Genomic DNA, 17,105 nt, shown 5'->3' with positions numbered 1-17,105 from the left:
CTAAACGCATAAATTACATAAAAACAAATATGCCATTGAAGGTTTTCATAGTCGTGTCTGCTTTACCAAGCAGAAGCAGAACATTGCAGTTCCATACTTGCCAACAGTCCCGAATTTGACGGTAATGCCCCGAATTTACAGAGACAGTCCCGGCAAATTCACTCCTCCTGAAGCGCCAGAATCCTCGGCCAAAGCGTTGCCAATGCCCCGGCCGGGGATTCCACTCGTAGGCAACTATCCATATAAGGGCAGTGACGTCAGGGCAGGGCAAGGAGGTCTGCAGCGGAATCCCCGGCCAAAGCATTGCCGATGCTCTGCCTCGGATTCCGTTCTTAGACGAAGCCCCTGACTTCACTGTGCATATACAGGGCAGTGACGCCAGGGCAGGGCACCTCATGCAGTGGAATTCCCGGCCAGAGTATTGCTGATTATCTGCCTCAGATTCCGTTCATAGACGGAGCCCCTGACTGCACTGGACAGTGATGTCAGGGGCTTTCCCAGAGAAGGAGTCCCAGAGCAGAGACTATACTATCGCTCTGCTCCGAGACTCCTGCTCTGAGGAAGCCCCTGAAATCACTGTCCATATATGGACAGTATGTCAGAAGCAGAGCAGAAGTCCCAGGCAGAGTGCTAGAAGCGGCTCTGCTCCTGGACTCCGGCTGGGGAAGCCCCTGACATCAGAACTGGAGTCCCACGCAGAGTGCTTGTAGCGCTCCTCTGTCCGGGACTCCTGCTCTGGGGTTCTCCCTGACATCACATTCCGGTCCAGGAGGATCCCCCGAAGTCACCGTCTATGGACAGTGATATCAGGGGCTCCTCCAGCAGAGGAGTCCCCTGCCAAAGCGTGGCATCATCTACAGGGGGGCTGTGGCATTCCCTACAGGGGGTCTGTGTAGCATCAAGTACAGGGGGGCTGTGTGGCATCACGTACAGGAGGCCGTGTGGCATCACGTACAGGAGGCCGTGTGGCATCATCTACAGGGAGGCTGTGTGGCGCTATCTACAGGGGGGCTGGGTGGCTCTATCTACAGGGGGGCTGGGTGGCACTAACTACAGGGGGGCTGGGTGGCACTAACTACAGGGGCTGTGTGAGACTAACTACAGGGGCTGTGTGGGACTAACTACAGGGGCTGTGTGGGACTAACTACAGGGGCTGTGTGGGACTAACTACAGGGGCTGTCTGGCATCATCCACAGGGTGGCTGTGTGGGACTATCCACAGGGTGGCTGTGTGGCACTAACTACAGGGGGCTGACTGGCATCATCTACAGGGTGGCTGTGTGGCACTAACTACAGGGGGCTGACTGGCATCATCTACAGGGTGGCTGTGTGGCTACGCGGTTTCCGTAACTCCCATGGTAGCGAATGGCAGTTACGGCAGCAACGTAGCATTCGAGCTAAGCGGTTTCCATAACTACTATTCAGTTCTATGGGACTTACGGAAACAGCAAAGCTCCGCGAGTTACGCTGTTTCCGTAACTCCCGACTATGTAATCAGGAAGTGGCCAGGAGGCAGCGCGAGCACAAAAAGCTAGAACAGGGTTTAAGGGACCCCGTTCTAGCGATAGGTGCGGGTCCAAGAGGTGGGACCCGCATCTATCTGACATTTATGACATATCCTGTGAATATGTCATAAATGTCTCTGATGGGAAAACCCCTTGAATGTATCAGTTTTTCCTAGATTGCACCTATAAGTTGCTTTAAAGAGAACCCTTCACCTCCCCAAACACGTGCAGCTGAGCGCAGCATGTTATAGGGAGGGCTTCAAAAACCCTGTCTCACGTAAAAAAAAAAATCCTAACTATCTCCGTTATTTAATAAGCCCCTGAACAGTCAATGGGGGGTTTCTAACTAACTAAAAGGCAAGGGGGTCTCCGCTCTGACACTGTCCTATCAGCTGTTTTCAGTGTCAGGGCGGCATGCTGTGAGTTCCCTCCCGCGAGAACACACACAGACTGGTGGTTCTGCAGAGAGTGCTCTCCCCGTCTGTGTGTGTGCTCTTGCGGGAGGGAACACAGCGCAAGACCTAGCTGATTGGACAGTGTCAGAGCGAAGAGATCACGCCCCCTTGCCATTGAGTTAGACAGAAACGCCCCATTGACAGTTCAGGGGCTTATTTACATATTACATATATAGTGGCACTGATATGTAAATAACGGACGTAGATAGGAAAAAAAAGTAAAGTGAGACAGTGTTTGTGAAGCCCTGCCCATTATATGCTGCACTCAGCTGCGCATGTATGGGCAGGTGAAAGGTTCTCTTCAACATACCCAACAAAATCAGCATGTGTTTCTTGCAGAAATGTGGATGTGGCTGTGGATTTCACTCAATGCATTCCAATGGGTGAAATGTAGGGCAACAGATGCTGTAAATTCTCAAGCTGCAGTATGCCTAGAACCCGCTGCATATGTTATATGCCGTTTGTGAATGGGGTTTCTTTATTAAAATTCACATGAATTGTATTGTAATTCCACAACAAATATGTAGTGTGTGTGTGAATCAAGCCAAAGATCCACTAGAGCGCATTTCACAATACCAAAAGGAAAATTCAGTATACAAAGAAAGTAAATCCAACGTTTTTTTAAACAAGCCTTATTTTATTCAAGATTGTATATTAATATATATAGAAAGCGGACGATGAAAAAAAATTATTATCCTTATCAGTTGTTATAAAACAGCTTTTTTTGTTCAAATGTCAATTTACCAAAACCTAAATATATCTGAGGTATGACTTTACAAAACAAGCTATAGTCCATGACATTTGTACTCGCAATCTCCTAATATATGAAGTTACAGAAAACGACGCATTCTTGGTTGTTACCTGCTGAAGCTAGGGAAAGAAAACAAGTAGGACATTGCTTTTCAAAATTATTTACAAATAAATAACCGAACTGGTCTTTTTATGGAATGATGGGGAGGTCAACCTCTACACCCGTGCAGCCTGGCACTGCTGAATGGAACTGGAACACAGCGCTGCAGAGAAAAAGTTCACAATGAGATGAAATCCTTCACGAGCAAAGCGTTGATTAGGAGGAGTGGAGCATTATGAATCCTCAGAATAATGCAGGTATTAATCCGTCAGCTGTTCCTCCATCATTCATGTTTCATTTTCTTCGCCCACTCAAGCTCTTCATTTCCACCAGCTCCTTATCCTTTAGGTGGGATTCTGCTGTTGCCTCAGAGAGCTATTATTATAGAAAAAGAACACGGAGTAATATAGCGTTCACTAGTAGTGGTTCAGCCCTTATTTAGATCACCGTTATAGTATTTTATACACTTACCAATATAGCGAAGATCCTGCACACAACCATTTGAGCTTTTTTCCAAATTATACAGAAAAAGTCAACTCTTAGGCCCCATGCACACGACCGTGCCCGCAATCACGGCCCGTGATTGCGGGCACGGCCGGCCGCTGACCGACAGCCGCATTTATGGGAGCACGGCCCGCAAAATGCAAAAAAATGGACATGTTCCATAATTTCCGGAACATTTCCACGGCACGGACACCCTTCCGTAGTGCTACGGAAAGGTGTCCGCTTTCAATGAAAGTGAATAGGTCCATTTTTGCGGATTGCAATTGCGGTCCGCAAAAACGGAGGTTTTTTACGGTCGTGTGAATGGGGCCTTACTTAGTTAAAATACTTATGCAGCGATTTTTACATTAATACTTGCTAGGAAGCCATTGTAACATCCTCACTTCTTCTCCAATAGTAGAGTATTCTCGCTAACAGAGCAGCCTAGGGAATTTGATTTCTCAGTGGCTACTCAACCCTAACTTTTCTAATTATAAAGGGAGTGATTCAGGTAAAACATTTCTCTCAATGAACTTGCGTGACATGAAGGACACAATGTGGTCAATGTTAGTTTCCCTTCCTAAGAAAAAGGCTCAGGCGTGATAGTTCGTCTTCTCATCACTGGCTGATTGGACGGTGTCAGAGCGCTAACCATCACGCCTCCCTGCTTTTTCCATGTGCAGGAACACCCCCCTGCCAGTACAGGGGCTAATTTACGTATCGGACACCAATAATAACGGCACTGATATCGGCAGAACGGCGAAGGCTAGACTGGTAATTCAAAGAGCCCCAGGGTCTGTGCAGCAGCACATATAAGATGGTGTACTCAGCTGCACATGTAAGGGGTAGTGAAAAGTTCTCTTTAAAAGGTAGACATACCCTTATTTATATAAAACTGCTCTACATTGCAAGGACCACACCCAACTTTCTCCCTCTGCTTCTTGGACCCCTATTTACCATGGACGAGTGGGATATTGGAGTAGTGTCTTTCAGAAAGGGTTACTTTCCAACTGTTATGCTAACTTTATGGGGAAATGTAACGTTTCTAAAACAGTTGCAAACAGCCAAAAGTCTCAAAAATTACACCTTTTGGGCCGTTTCCCGAGCTCATGCCCAATTCAAAATGTCCGGAGCCTAGCTAAAGCATACATGGCCACCGGTGGCCCGACACACTTACTATACTTTATGCTAGCTCCTGGCTAACGTTTATTTCATTCAGTGGCACATAGACAGCCGAAGATGCAATGCATTTGTTAAGAGGCTTGTGCTTACTCCAGCTTGTTTTTTTATTAAGACTGGCGCAGTTTTAATACATCTCCCCTATGACTATTATGGAGCAGCATGCATTTACCATGTCCAGCAGGATGTCTACTTTCAGACGGAGCAGGTTATTCTCCTCCTCCAACTGTAGATTTCTCTTTCGAAGACGTTGGAGTTCCTTCTGTGATCCAGTGCCACCTGATTCTATCAGAAGTGAAGGAAAGAATGAAAGGGATTGAATTCATCTGGAGCCTCTTTCCAAATACATATTTTGAAGTTATCTATTTTCATGTACATATTATTATTTAATATACAGCAGAAAACTATGTAATAGAGAAGGAGAATGCATGTTGTATTTACACCACTATCAGCCAGCATTTGACTAAGTGGAATTTTTTTGCTCTATACGGATTGGTAAACTTGCAGTTGTTCTTTTTTTCATGTTGTTATGTACAAGAAAGTCAATGCCAAATTCTACTACTGGAACTAAAACTTTTTAGTGAGGGGCAGTAGACAGCCATTGCACATTAATTCTCAGACTTTTTCTTCCTCTATGCTGGTCATAAATAGAACAGTCGGTTGAATGATGAATTATTAAAGATAATTTTACTTTATAATGTCATGATCCCAAACTACAGGGATACTTCAACCCTATGAGGAGATATATCATGATGCAAAAGCAAATTCACTTTATTTCGTTCCAACTTCACAAATCCAATGTTGTATATTAAAAGAAAAGCAACATATGACTTTTGTGTAATATATAGTATCAAACATCAAGTCAAACATTTTTGTATTCACTTGTCATTTAACGTAACATTTCTAACCACGTAAAAGACAATGAAATGGCTTTACTAAGGCTAAGGGAATATGGTGCCATGTCTACACATAGCGACATTAAATCCCGCTAGTTCCCAAAACCCTAACTCACTCACTGCCAAGGACACATGTAATGCGTGCCACGACTGAAATATAAGGGGTAGAGCTTAGATCTTATGACATTAAAGCCCAAAATCTTAAATTTAATCGTTACCAGGATGAAAACACTTGTTTGAGGTCAATGAAAAGAACAGAGCCTGTTATTGTCATATACATGCACGACTGGAGCAGGAGTTCCAGGGTTAATACCTCTGTGGCAGATGTGAGCATGTTGTTCACCTGGAAGCTCGCATTACAGATCTGGAGGAGCAAAATGCTCCAATGAGGGCGTTTGGCAATCTTGTGCGGAGTTTGCTGCTCACTGAGCAAGCAGTTAGTGGGGTAGACCTAGAGGGTGAAGACATGGGTCAGGAGGACCAGGCAAATAGCTGGGTTAATGTAGTAAGGGGCAGTAGAAAAGGGTCCAATATAAGGAAGGCCAATCCGGTTTCTGACATTCCAAGCAAAATTGCCAAGTTGAGTGATGATGCAAGGGCGTCTGTCTCAGAAATTGTAGCCCTAGTCGATACTAATCTCCCTAACAGCCGGGTTAACAGCCCAGCTAGTAGTCGGCGGGATGGTAATTAAAGTAAGGCAAGACAATTAGTAGTTGTAGGGGATTCTATAATCAGGTGCCAGGTTCGGCATGTGATGGAACGAATGGATAAATTACTGGGAGGGGCTGGTGATGATCCAGCTGTCGTGGTCCATGTGGGAACCAACAACAGAATAAATGATAGGTTGAAGAGCCTTAAGAGTAATTTTAAAGAACTAGGCTACAAGCTGAAGGGAAGGACCTCCAAGGTAGTACTCTCAGGAATACTGCCTGTGTCATGAGCATCACAGGAACGACAGCGGGAGCTCAGGGAGTTAAATGCATGGCTTAAGTCTTGGTGTAGAGGGGAAGGCTTTGGGTTCCTAGAGCACTGGGCTGACATTTCATTGCGGTACAAACTGTATTCTGCAGATGATTTGCACCTACATGGAAGGGTGTCCGCTGTGCTGGGGGAGAGAATTATAGCTGGGTTGGCGGAGTATTTCAACCAGGGCTGAGGAGGGAGGTCAATGTAGAAAATAAAGGGGTAGTTAGGTTAGAGAGGGGCGAGACTATATTGGGGGGAGGGATAGACTGTGGGTAGAGGACCAGACAACCGGATAAAGAGATCCTTTTGTTACAAAGCAACAATGAAAATAAAAATGCCCAAATAATGTAAAATAATCAAATTTCTGATATCACACGTGGCAATTTGAAATACAAGTTAAAGTGTATGTTCACAAATGCCAGAGGTCTAGCAAGCAAAATGGGTTAGTTGGAGTCCTTGATATTGGAGGAACATATAGATATAGTTGGTGTTGCTGAAACATGGCTAGACACTTCACATGACTGGGCTGTAAGTCTACAGGGTTTTACACTGTTTCGGAAAGACAGGGCAAATAGGAAAGGTGGTGGTGTATGTCTGTATGTGAGAAGTGATATGAAGGGGAGTGTGAAAGAGACAATAGTGGGTGAAGATTGTAGGGAGGTTGAAACCTTGTGGGTGATATTATAAAAGAAGGTAAGCACTGAAAAAACTTTTGGAGTAATCTATAGACCCCCCCCCCCCCCAAAATAACTGAGGAGATGAAAGGTCAGCTATATAAACAGATGGAGCAGGCAGCACAGGGGGTACAGTAGTGATAATGGGAGATTTTAATTACCCAGATATTAATTGGTGTCATGATTTGGCTACAGCTCCAAAAGGGGAGAAATCTCCTCAACCTGTTGCAGGAAAATTTTATGGGCCAGTTTGTGGAGGACTCGACTAGAGGTGAAGCTCTGTTGGATCTGGTAATTTCTAATAATGCAGAGCTTGTTGGGAATGTCGCTGAAAACCTCAGTAATAGTGATCACAATATAGTTATATTTTACCTATACTGTAAAAAACAAAACCGGCTGGGAGGGAAAAAACACTTAATTTTAAGAAGGCCAATTTCCCCAGGATGAGGGCTGCAATTCGGGACATAGACTGGGAAGAACGAATGTCAAATAATGGTACAAATGATAAATGGGAGATCTTAAAATCCACTTTGTATAATTATAGTGCAAAATTTATTATAAAAGTATAAATGACTAAAATTAAACCCCACATGGCCTATACCTTCTGTAAAAAGGGCAATATATGACAAAAAAAAATGGCATTTGAAAAATACAAATCTGAGGGTACAGCTGTAGCCTTTCTAAATTATAAAGAGCTTAATAAAATCTGCAAAAAATAAAAATCTGAAAAATACTAAATTGTCCAATGATCGTAAAACAAATCCCAAAAAATTCTTCAAGTATGTGAATGCAAAAAATCCAAAAGGTCTGAACATGTAGGACGCATAAATAGTGGTAATGGGGAGTTGGTCATAGGGGAGGTAGAGTTACTAAATGGGTTCTTCAGCTCTGTATATACAACAGAAGAAAGAGCAGCGGATGTAGCCAGTGCCAGTGCTGATAATACATAAATTAATATACTGAATTGGCTAAAATAAATGTACACAAAGCCCCGGGACCAGATGGATTACACCCTAGAGTTCTTAAAGAGCTTAGTTCAGTTATTTCTGTCCCCTTTTTCATAATATTTAGAGATTCTCTAGTGACTGGTATAGTGCCAAGGGACTGGAGCAGGGCAAATGTGGTGCCTAATTTTCAAAAAGGGCTCTAGGTCTTCCCCGGGTAATTATAGACCAGTAAGCTTAACATCCATCGTGGGGAAAATGTTTGAGGGGCTATTTAGGGACTATATACAAGATTATGTGACAAAAAATAGTATTATAAGTGACAGCCAGCATGGTTTTACGAAGGACAGAAGTTGTCAAACCAACCTGATTTGTTTTTATGAAAAGGTGAGCAGAAGCCTAGACAGAGGGGCCACTGTGGATATAGTGTTTTTGGACTTTGGAAAGGCATTTGACAGTGTCCCTCATAGACGTTTAATGGGTAAATTACGGACTATAGGTTTAGAAATTATAGTTTGTAATTGGATTGAAAATTGGCTCAAGGACCGTATCCAGAGAGTTGTGGTCAAGGATTCCTAATCTGAATGGTCCCATGATTATAAGTGGTGTACCCCAGGGTTCCGTGCTGGGACCACTATTATTCAACTTATTTATTCATGATATAGAGGATGGGATTCATAGCACGATTTCTATTTTTGCAAATGACACCAATCTATGTAGTATTGTTCTGTCTATAGAAGATGTTCGTAAATTACAAGCTGATTTGGATACACCAAGTGTTTGGGCATCAAATTGGCAAATAAGGTTTAATGTAGATAAATGTAAAGTTATGCATCTGGGTACCAACAATCTGCATGCATCATATGTCCTAGGGGGAGCTATACTGGGGGAGTCACTTGTTGAGAAAGATCTGGGTGTACTTGTAGATCAGAAACTAAATAACAGCATGCAACGTCAAACAGCTGCTTCTAAGGCCAGCAAGATATTGTCGTGTATTAAAAGAGGTATGGAATTGCGGGACAGGGATATAATATTACCACTTTACAAAGCATTAGTGCGGCCTCATCTAGAATATGCAGTTCAGTTCTGGGCTCCAGTTTATAGAAAGGTTGCCCTGGAGTTGGAAAAAACACAAAGAAGAATTAAAAGAATGAAACCTATTTAGCTTTGAAAAGTGACGACTAAGGGGGGGCATGATTAACTTCTATAAATTTATGAATGGCACATACAAAAAATATGGTGAAATCCTGTTCCATGTAAAACTCCTTCAAAAAACAAGGGGGCACTCCCTCCGTCTGGAGAAAACAGGTTCAATCTGCAGAAGCGACAAGCCTGCTTTACTGTGGGAACTGTGAATCTATGGAATAGTCTACCGCAGGAGCTGGTCACAGTAGCTACAGTAGATGGCTTTAAAAAAGGCTTAGATAATCTCCTAGAACGAAAAAACATCAGCTCCTATGTCAATGTGTAGAAATTTTTCCCTTCCCTTTTCCCATCCCTTGCTTGAGCTTGATGGACATGTCTTTTTTCAAACGTACTAACTATGAAACTATGTAACAGTAGCGTCCATGGTCGCGGACTGTCAGGATTACCCACCCCCCGGCGGCCAAAGCCATGGATCTGCGAGTGCTAGCTCGTATCTCTTTCCCAGGAAACGTCGGTGCTCACTTCCGCTCCGGTGTGTCCCATAGGCGGCGTGCACACGCTCATGCCCGACCTTAAAGAGCCAGCGCGCGCACATCGGAATCATCAATTAGCCCATTATTCCCCTGGACTATAAGAAGGGCCCCTCCCCTTTGCTCATTGCTTGAGCGTTCTTAGTATTCCCATGTCAGTCTTTCAAATGGTCCCTTAGTGTTATCCTGTTCCCGTTGTTTCCCATGCCCTGCTACCTGTATCCTGTATCCCGTGCTGTGTCCTTGTTTCTGAGCCTGTTAATGTTGGAGTCGTGTCCTACTGCACCTTCTGTCATCTGCCACGTCGTGTTATCCGCCACGTCTGGTGAAACCCGCTGCACCTACCTCCATCCGTGCTAAAGCCACGGCCACTGTCTGGACTATTCAGGTACCCTGGAGCGGGACTTTGTATTGATTGGGTGCTCGGTGGCTTGGCCAGGTGCCTCCCTGCTACAGCGGTGCGGCCTAGTGGGTCCACATACCGACAGACTCTGACAATACGCTCAGGCCATGGACCCCGAAGTTCAACCCGAGACCTTGACGACACAAGCCATGCTGGAAGAGATGCAAGACTTTCAGTCACGGCAAGACCAACTCTTCCTGTCGGTGAACGCCATTGCACATCGGCTGGTAGCTCAAGCCAGTGTCGTCAGCGCACCTATTCCTGCTGATCCTCCTGCTACACCTCCTGTCTGTAACAGTGCCAATCCCTTATGCTTCCTGCCACTACCTCCTCGCTATGACGGAGACACCAGGTCCTGAAGGGGATTTCTGAATCAGTGCCAGATCCACTTCAGACTACATGCCAGGGCCTTCTTTACGGATGACGCCAGGATCGCCTTCATAATCTCTCTCTTTACTAGCATAGCCCTGGCATGGGCAAATCCCCTGTGGGAACATCAGGGACCAGAGACTCGTGACTTGCAGTGCTTTTTACGGACTTATACGAGTATACCATCCAGACTCGTACCCTGGCTGATCTAACCTGGAAAAAGGAGGCCTTGGTGGCCACATTCTGGCAGAGACTGTCTTCTGGGATTAAAGACAAGCTGGCAGCTCACGATCTGTCACCTACCCTGGACGATCTCATTCTACTAGCCACCCGGGTTGACATGAGGATCCGGGAGCGTTCCCAAGAGGTTCACCGGGAGAGAGGATTTCCTAGGCTGGCTTCTACTTTCCAGCAATCCCTACTGTCCTCTTCAGTCGTCCCACCAGAGGAGCCTATGCAGATGGACCAGGTCAAATGGTCTACCCAGGAGAGACAACGCAGACGCACTTCAGGACTTTCTGTATTGCGGCCTCGGAGGCCATGAGACCCCAGTACCTAGGATTGGTTGGAAAGACAACCCTAGTTGGAACGGTACCAAATAAAAAATCCAATTCCAAGCTGACCATTCCTGTGACCATAGTGTTCGGCGAGAAGACGTATCGGGTTTCTGCCTATCTGGACTCCGGGTCCGCGGAAAACTTCATCAAAAAGAATCTAGTGGATCATCTCCAGTTGCCCACAGTTCCTCTGGAGACATCTTTGGCTGTTGCCTCGGTGAATGGACTGCCTCGGCCCGATCCGATAGTATCGGAGACCAAGCCACTGAAGTTCAAATTTAGAGCCCTTCATTCTGAACCAATTTAGTTTCTTGTTTTGCCCAAATACGTCAATTCTGTTCTGCTGGGCCTGCCTTGGCTTCGACTACATGCCCCAGTCCTGGACTGGAATTCCGGAGAGGTTCTCCAATGGGGCTCCAAATGTCTCAATCGCTGTCAATTGCAGATCCATCCTGTCCAGCCTCCTCTGCCTCGGTCATTGGCAGGATTGCCCCCTCATTTCTCTCAGTTTGCGGAGGTCTTCAGCAAGAGGGAGGCTGAGACGCTGCCCCCACATCAGACTTGTGACTGCCCCATTGAACTGGTTCCAAATGCTTCTCTTCCCCGTGGATGGGTATATCCTCTCTCCTTGCCAGAGATTCAATCCATGTCGGCCTATATCAAGGAGAATTCGGAGAGGGGTTTCATACGAAAAAGTCTTCCTCCCCGGCCGGGTTCTTCTTCGTTAAAAGGAAAAAGACGGATCTCTTCGACCCTACATTGACTACCGTGGTCTCAACCAGATTATGGTCAAGAACAAATACCCGTTGCCACTTATATCCGAACTGTTTGACCGTATACGAGGACCCAAGATTTTTCCAATATTAAACTTGCGTGGGGCTTATAATTTGATCCGAATCCGTCAAGGTGATGAGTGGAAGACGGCGTTCAACACCCGAGACGGGCACTACGAATACCTCGTGATGCCCTTCGGCCTGTGTATCACTCCCATGGTCTTCCAGGAATTCATCAATGATATTTTCCGAGATCTCCTTTATGTCTGTGTTGTAGTCTATCTCGATGAAATTTTGATTTTCTCTCCAGATCGGACGACTTATCGGAGGCATGTCCGTCAAGTTCTACTGCGATTAAGGGAGAATAGTCTATATGCCAAGCTGGAGAAGTGCGTATTTGAAAAGAATTCTCTGCCCTTCCTGGGCTACATCATCTCGGATCAAGGTCTCAAGATGGATCCTGAGAAAGTAAAGTCCGTTCTGGAATGGCCACGTCCTCAAGGCCTGAGGTCCACACAGCGTTTTTTGGTATTCGCCAACTTCTACTGGCAGTTTATCCCAAACTTCTCACCACTGATGGCTCCCATCTCTACCCTTACCAAGAAGGGTGTGAACACCAAGATGAAAACTCCAGGAGGCAGAATCTGCTTTTATTAGCCTCAAGAAAGCCTTCACTTCAGCCTCGATCCTCCATCATCCTGAAGTGTCTCAGAAGTTCTCATTGGAGGTGGACGCTTCTTCTGTTGGTGCAGGTGCACTTATGTTCCAGAGGAGTTCCAAAGGAAAGGCAGTAGTATGTGGCTATTACTCAAGACTTTTTTCCCCTGCAGAGCGCAACTACTCTATTGGGGATCGGGAGCTACTGGCCATTAAATTGCCTATGGAGGAGTGGAGACATCTGCTAGAGGGCGCAGCTCACCTCATCCTGATCTACATAGACCACAAGAACCTCACCTATCTCCAGTCGGCTCAATGACTAAACCCGTCAAGCCAGGTGGTCGCTGTTCTTCACCCGTTTCCAATTTGTGCTCCACTACCGTCCCGCTGACAAGAATGTTAGGGCTGATGCCCTGTCCAGGTCATTTGAGACGGATGACATGGTGGAGTCCCTTCTAAGTATCATAGACCCGTCCTCATGGTCACTGCCAATCCTTTGCAGGTTAGAGACATCCGGCCGGGGAGGACTTTTGTTCTGTTGGCAGAGAGGAGAAGAATTCTCCGCTGGGGACACAGCTCTAAACTGGCTGGGCATGCTGGTGTTCGTACGACCTGAGACCTGATTTCTCGTCATTTCTGGTGGCCCACGCTACCCAAAGATGTTGTGGACCCAATGTCCCCTGGCAGCACATTGCGATGAACTTTGTCACAGACCTTCCTCTCTCAGCAGGATGCAACACTGTCTGGGTGGTGGCGGACTGGTTCTCAAAGATGTCACATTTTATCCTGCTGACCGGCCTACCTTCTGCTCCCTGACTGGCGACTCTCTTCATTTAGCACATCTTCCGTTTGCATGGCTTGCCCCTTCACATCGTGTCCGATCGGGGGGTTCAATTTACCTCAAAATTCCGGAAAGCCCTCTGTAAACTCCTGGATGTGAGATTGGACTTTTACTCAGCCTATCACCCCCAGTTCACTGGGCAAATCGAGGGGATTAACCAGATTATGGAAAGTTATCTCCGCCACTTCATCTCCATGCAGCATGATAACTTGGTACAGCTTCTTCCATGGGTCGAACTCTCGTGTAACAACCACACAAGTGAGTCCACCACTACCACTGCCACACCATTCTACATTGTATACAGTCAACATCTTAGCGTCCCTCTTCCGGTGTCATCTACATCTCAGGTACCAGCTGCCGACTCTGCATTTGGGGACTTTCTGCAAATCTGGCAACAGACCCGGTACTCTATTTTGCTAGCAGTTGATCGAATAAAGCAAAAAGCGGATATATAAAAGAAGAGAGCCTCCTCAGTATCTTCCAGGTACCAACGTCTGGCTGTCCTCACGGAATATTCATTTAAAAGGTGCCTTCATACTAGTTTGCTCCCAGGTTCCTTGGACCTTTTGAGATACTACAACAGATAAACCCTGTCTCTTATAAGCTTCGGCTGCCTCCTACCCTCAGAAACCCCAACTCCTTTCATGTGTCCCTCCTGAAACTAGTGGTCCTGAACCGCTACAATAAGACTCCCAGTCCCGCAGTTGCTCCCCCTTTTCATCTGATGTGTTTGAGGTGAGGGAGATCCTGGACTGCAAAAGGGTAGGAGAAAGGACTTTCTATTTGATGGACTGGAGAGGGTTTGGTCCTGAGGAGAGGTCCTGGGAACGGGAAGAGAACCTCAGTGCCCCTGCCCTCATTGCGAAGTTCCTCTCTCGCTCTTGCCCCAAGAAAAGGGGGCATAAGAGGGGGGATACTGTAGCGTCCATGGTCGCGGACCATTGGGATTACTCACCCCCCCCCCGGTGTCCGCAGCCATGGATCTGTGAGCGCAGGCTCGTATCTCCTTCCTAGGAAACGCCAGCGTTCACTTCCGCTCCGGTCCACTGTGTCCCGTAGGGTGCGCGCGCATGCTCATGCCTGGCCTTAATGGGCACATGGGAATCATCATCATCAATCAGCCCATGATTCCCCTGGGCTATAAGAAGGGCCCTGGCCCTTTGCTCATTGCCTGATCGTTGTTAGTATTCCCATGTCAGTCTTCCAAATGATGCCTTAGTGTTATCCTGTTCCTGTTGTTCCCCGTGCCCTGCTACCTGTATTGTTCCTGAGCCTGTTAGTGTTGGAGTCGTGTCCTGCCACGTCCAGTGTCATCCGCCACGTCTGGCGCAATTTGCTGCACCCACCTCCATCCGTGCTAAAGCCTCGGCCACTGTCTGGAAATTCAGGTACCCTAGAGTGGGACTTTGTATTGATTGGGTGCTCTGCTGCTTGGCCAGCTGCCTCCCTGCTCTCAGATTGTCACATTGGGGGGTGGGACTACCCCCCCCCCCAACTAAATGTGTGAGCATCTACATATCAATTCACTAATTAGACTCAAAGGTTTACTGGCATCTGGCTCAGGAATATTTTTGCTCTATTCCGTTCCGGTGATTATGTGAAAATACAGTTGAAGTCATAAGTTTACACACACCTGAGCCACAATAATTAAAACTCAGATTTTCACAAGTCCTGACATTTAATTCTAGTACACATTCCCTCTCTTATGTCAGTTAGGATCACTACTGTATTTGACAATTATATATTTCAGCTATTATTTTGTTCATTGCACTCCCAGTGACCTAGACAATTTAAAGGCAATGCTACTAACTACTGACCATGTGTATGTAAACTGCTAACTTGGGTTAAACATTTTGGGTAGTCTTTCACAAGCTTCTCAAAATAAGTCGCTGGAATTTTGGCCTATTCCTGCGACAGAACTGGTATAACAAAGTCAGGTTTGTAGGCCTCCTGCTCACACACACTTTTTCATTTCTGCCTATAAATTTTCTATCGGATTGGACCAGGGTTTTGTGATGGCCACTCCATTATCTTCACTTCGTTGTCATTAAGCCATTTTGACACAACTTTGTAAGTATGCATAGGCTCATTGTCCATTTGGAAGACCCATTTGTTCCCAAGCTTTAACTTCCTGGCTAATGTCTTGAGATGTTGATTCAAGATCTCGACATCATTTCCTTCCTCATAATGCTATCTATTTTGTGTGAAGTGCACCAGTCCCTCCTGCAGCAAAGCCCCCCTACAACATGATGATGATGCTGCCACCACCATGCTTCACGGTTGGGATGGAGTTCTTTGGCTTGCAAGCCTACCTCTTTTTTCTCTGGCCATAATGATTATCATTATGTACAAATAGTTCCATCTTTGTTTCATCAGACCAGAGGACAGTTCCCCAGAAAGTATGTGCTACTGGCATTTTTATGGCGGATTTGGAGAAGACTTGTTCCTTGCTGAGCAGCTTTTTTTTTCTGCATTTTTGCCAAAATAAATATTTATAGAAATGAAACGATAATGTGAGTGTACCAAAAAATGGCACCTTCATAACGTGCAACTTATCCTGCAAAAAAAATAAAAATCTCATACAGTTACGTTGCACAAAAAATAAAAATAGTTATGAGTGCAGGTTGCAAAGAGGAAAAAAAAAATTTGTACTGTTCCCAAGGCCATACACGACCTGAGGACAGGTGCGGCGCCATGTTTCCCTGGACACACACACACAATCAAGCGTTTTTTTATGTGGTTTTTGGCACGTAAAATGTGCAAAAAAAAAACGTGACAAATACACGGCGTGTGAACCGGTCAACTGAAAAGTCATTCACTTCACTTTCATCATTCTAAGGGTATGTTCACACACAATATTTTCAGCTGAAAAATGGGAAGCAGAACGCCTCCAAACATATGCCCATTGGTTTCAATGGGAAATACGGAGTTCTGTTCCGACAGGGCGTTTTTTACATGGTCGTTTTCCAAAAACGGCACGTAAAAAGAAGCCCGCCAAAATGAAGTGCACGTCACTTCTTGGGACGTTTTTGGAGCCTTTTTTCATTGACTTTATAGAAAAACAGCTCCAAAAACGGCCGTAAAAAACGCGAGTTTGATTAAAAAATGGCTGACAATCAGGAGCTGGTTTTCCCTTTGTTTAGTAAGCGTGTGAACATACCCTTAGCCTTTTGGTGTTCTATAACTTCTGCCAGCTGCAGAATCACACCCAAAATGGCTGCCGGACACTGCTTAGCAATTTGAAAACACCTTTTCCTGGCTTGTAGGAGGGGGGGGGGTGAGATTCCCTCCCACATTTACGGCAGCTGTGAGTCAGGTTGTTTAGCCTTATTCACCTTTCTGCAATTCTGGGAAGTGCTCCCCCCTGGTGGCCAACATAGGGAAACATGTCAAATTATTATTTAATTTTTAATACTTTCCACCATGTGGAAGAAAAAAATAAAAAATACAGCAAAAAACTTAAAAAATATAATAGAAATAAGTTTAATTCGCGACACATTCCCTTTAATGAATGTGGCTAAGTTGTATTCAAACTCATGACTTCAACTGTGTGTGCATATAGAAATAAGCATAAAGATCCTTTTAAGTGGGCTAATGATTGTACGAACAGTCGCTCCCGATTATTGCCCCGTATAGACAGGGCAGCAATCATCCAACAAACGAGAAAACGCTAGTTTTTCGGCTGATCGAATCTTTTATTTAGAGCATGGAAATCAGAGCATGCTTTAGATTTTTAAATCCACTGCATCATCATTCTGCTGCAGATGTTCACAGTGGATTTGACGCTTTTGGGTGATATCTGTGGTGAATCCACACCAAAAGCGACATGTAACCAATGCGTATACAGCTGCGATTTTGCTGCGTAAAAATCTGCAACA

At 45.4% G+C, this 17,105-nt stretch overlaps 1 protein-coding gene across 5 annotated transcripts in view; it reads right to left on the bottom strand.

The window, feature by feature from the left end:
* Positions 1 to 2,594: 2,594 nt before the first annotated feature.
* CBY1 (chibby 1, beta catenin antagonist) overlaps positions 2,595 to 17,105 on the bottom strand; it is a 117,086-nt gene continuing 102,575 nt past the window's right edge. For all 5 annotated transcript variants that reach the window (XM_075833577.1, XM_075833578.1, XM_075833575.1 and 2 more), the window contains exons 4-5: positions 4,644 to 4,756; positions 2,595 to 3,184 (exon numbers count right to left, since the gene is read on the bottom strand). In XM_075833577.1, coding sequence (XP_075689692.1) covers positions 3,104 to 3,184; positions 4,644 to 4,756 — 194 coding nt within the window. In that variant the 3' untranslated portion in view covers positions 2,595 to 3,103. The remainder of the gene's footprint in view (positions 3,185 to 4,643; positions 4,757 to 17,105) is intronic.

The sequence above is a fragment of the Rhinoderma darwinii genome, chromosome 7 (genome assembly GCF_050947455.1).
Source record: "Rhinoderma darwinii isolate aRhiDar2 chromosome 7, aRhiDar2.hap1, whole genome shotgun sequence".
In the NCBI taxonomy this organism is placed as follows: domain Eukaryota; kingdom Metazoa; phylum Chordata; class Amphibia; order Anura; family Rhinodermatidae; genus Rhinoderma; species Rhinoderma darwinii.
This window is presented reverse-complemented; position numbering and strand designations above follow the sequence as displayed.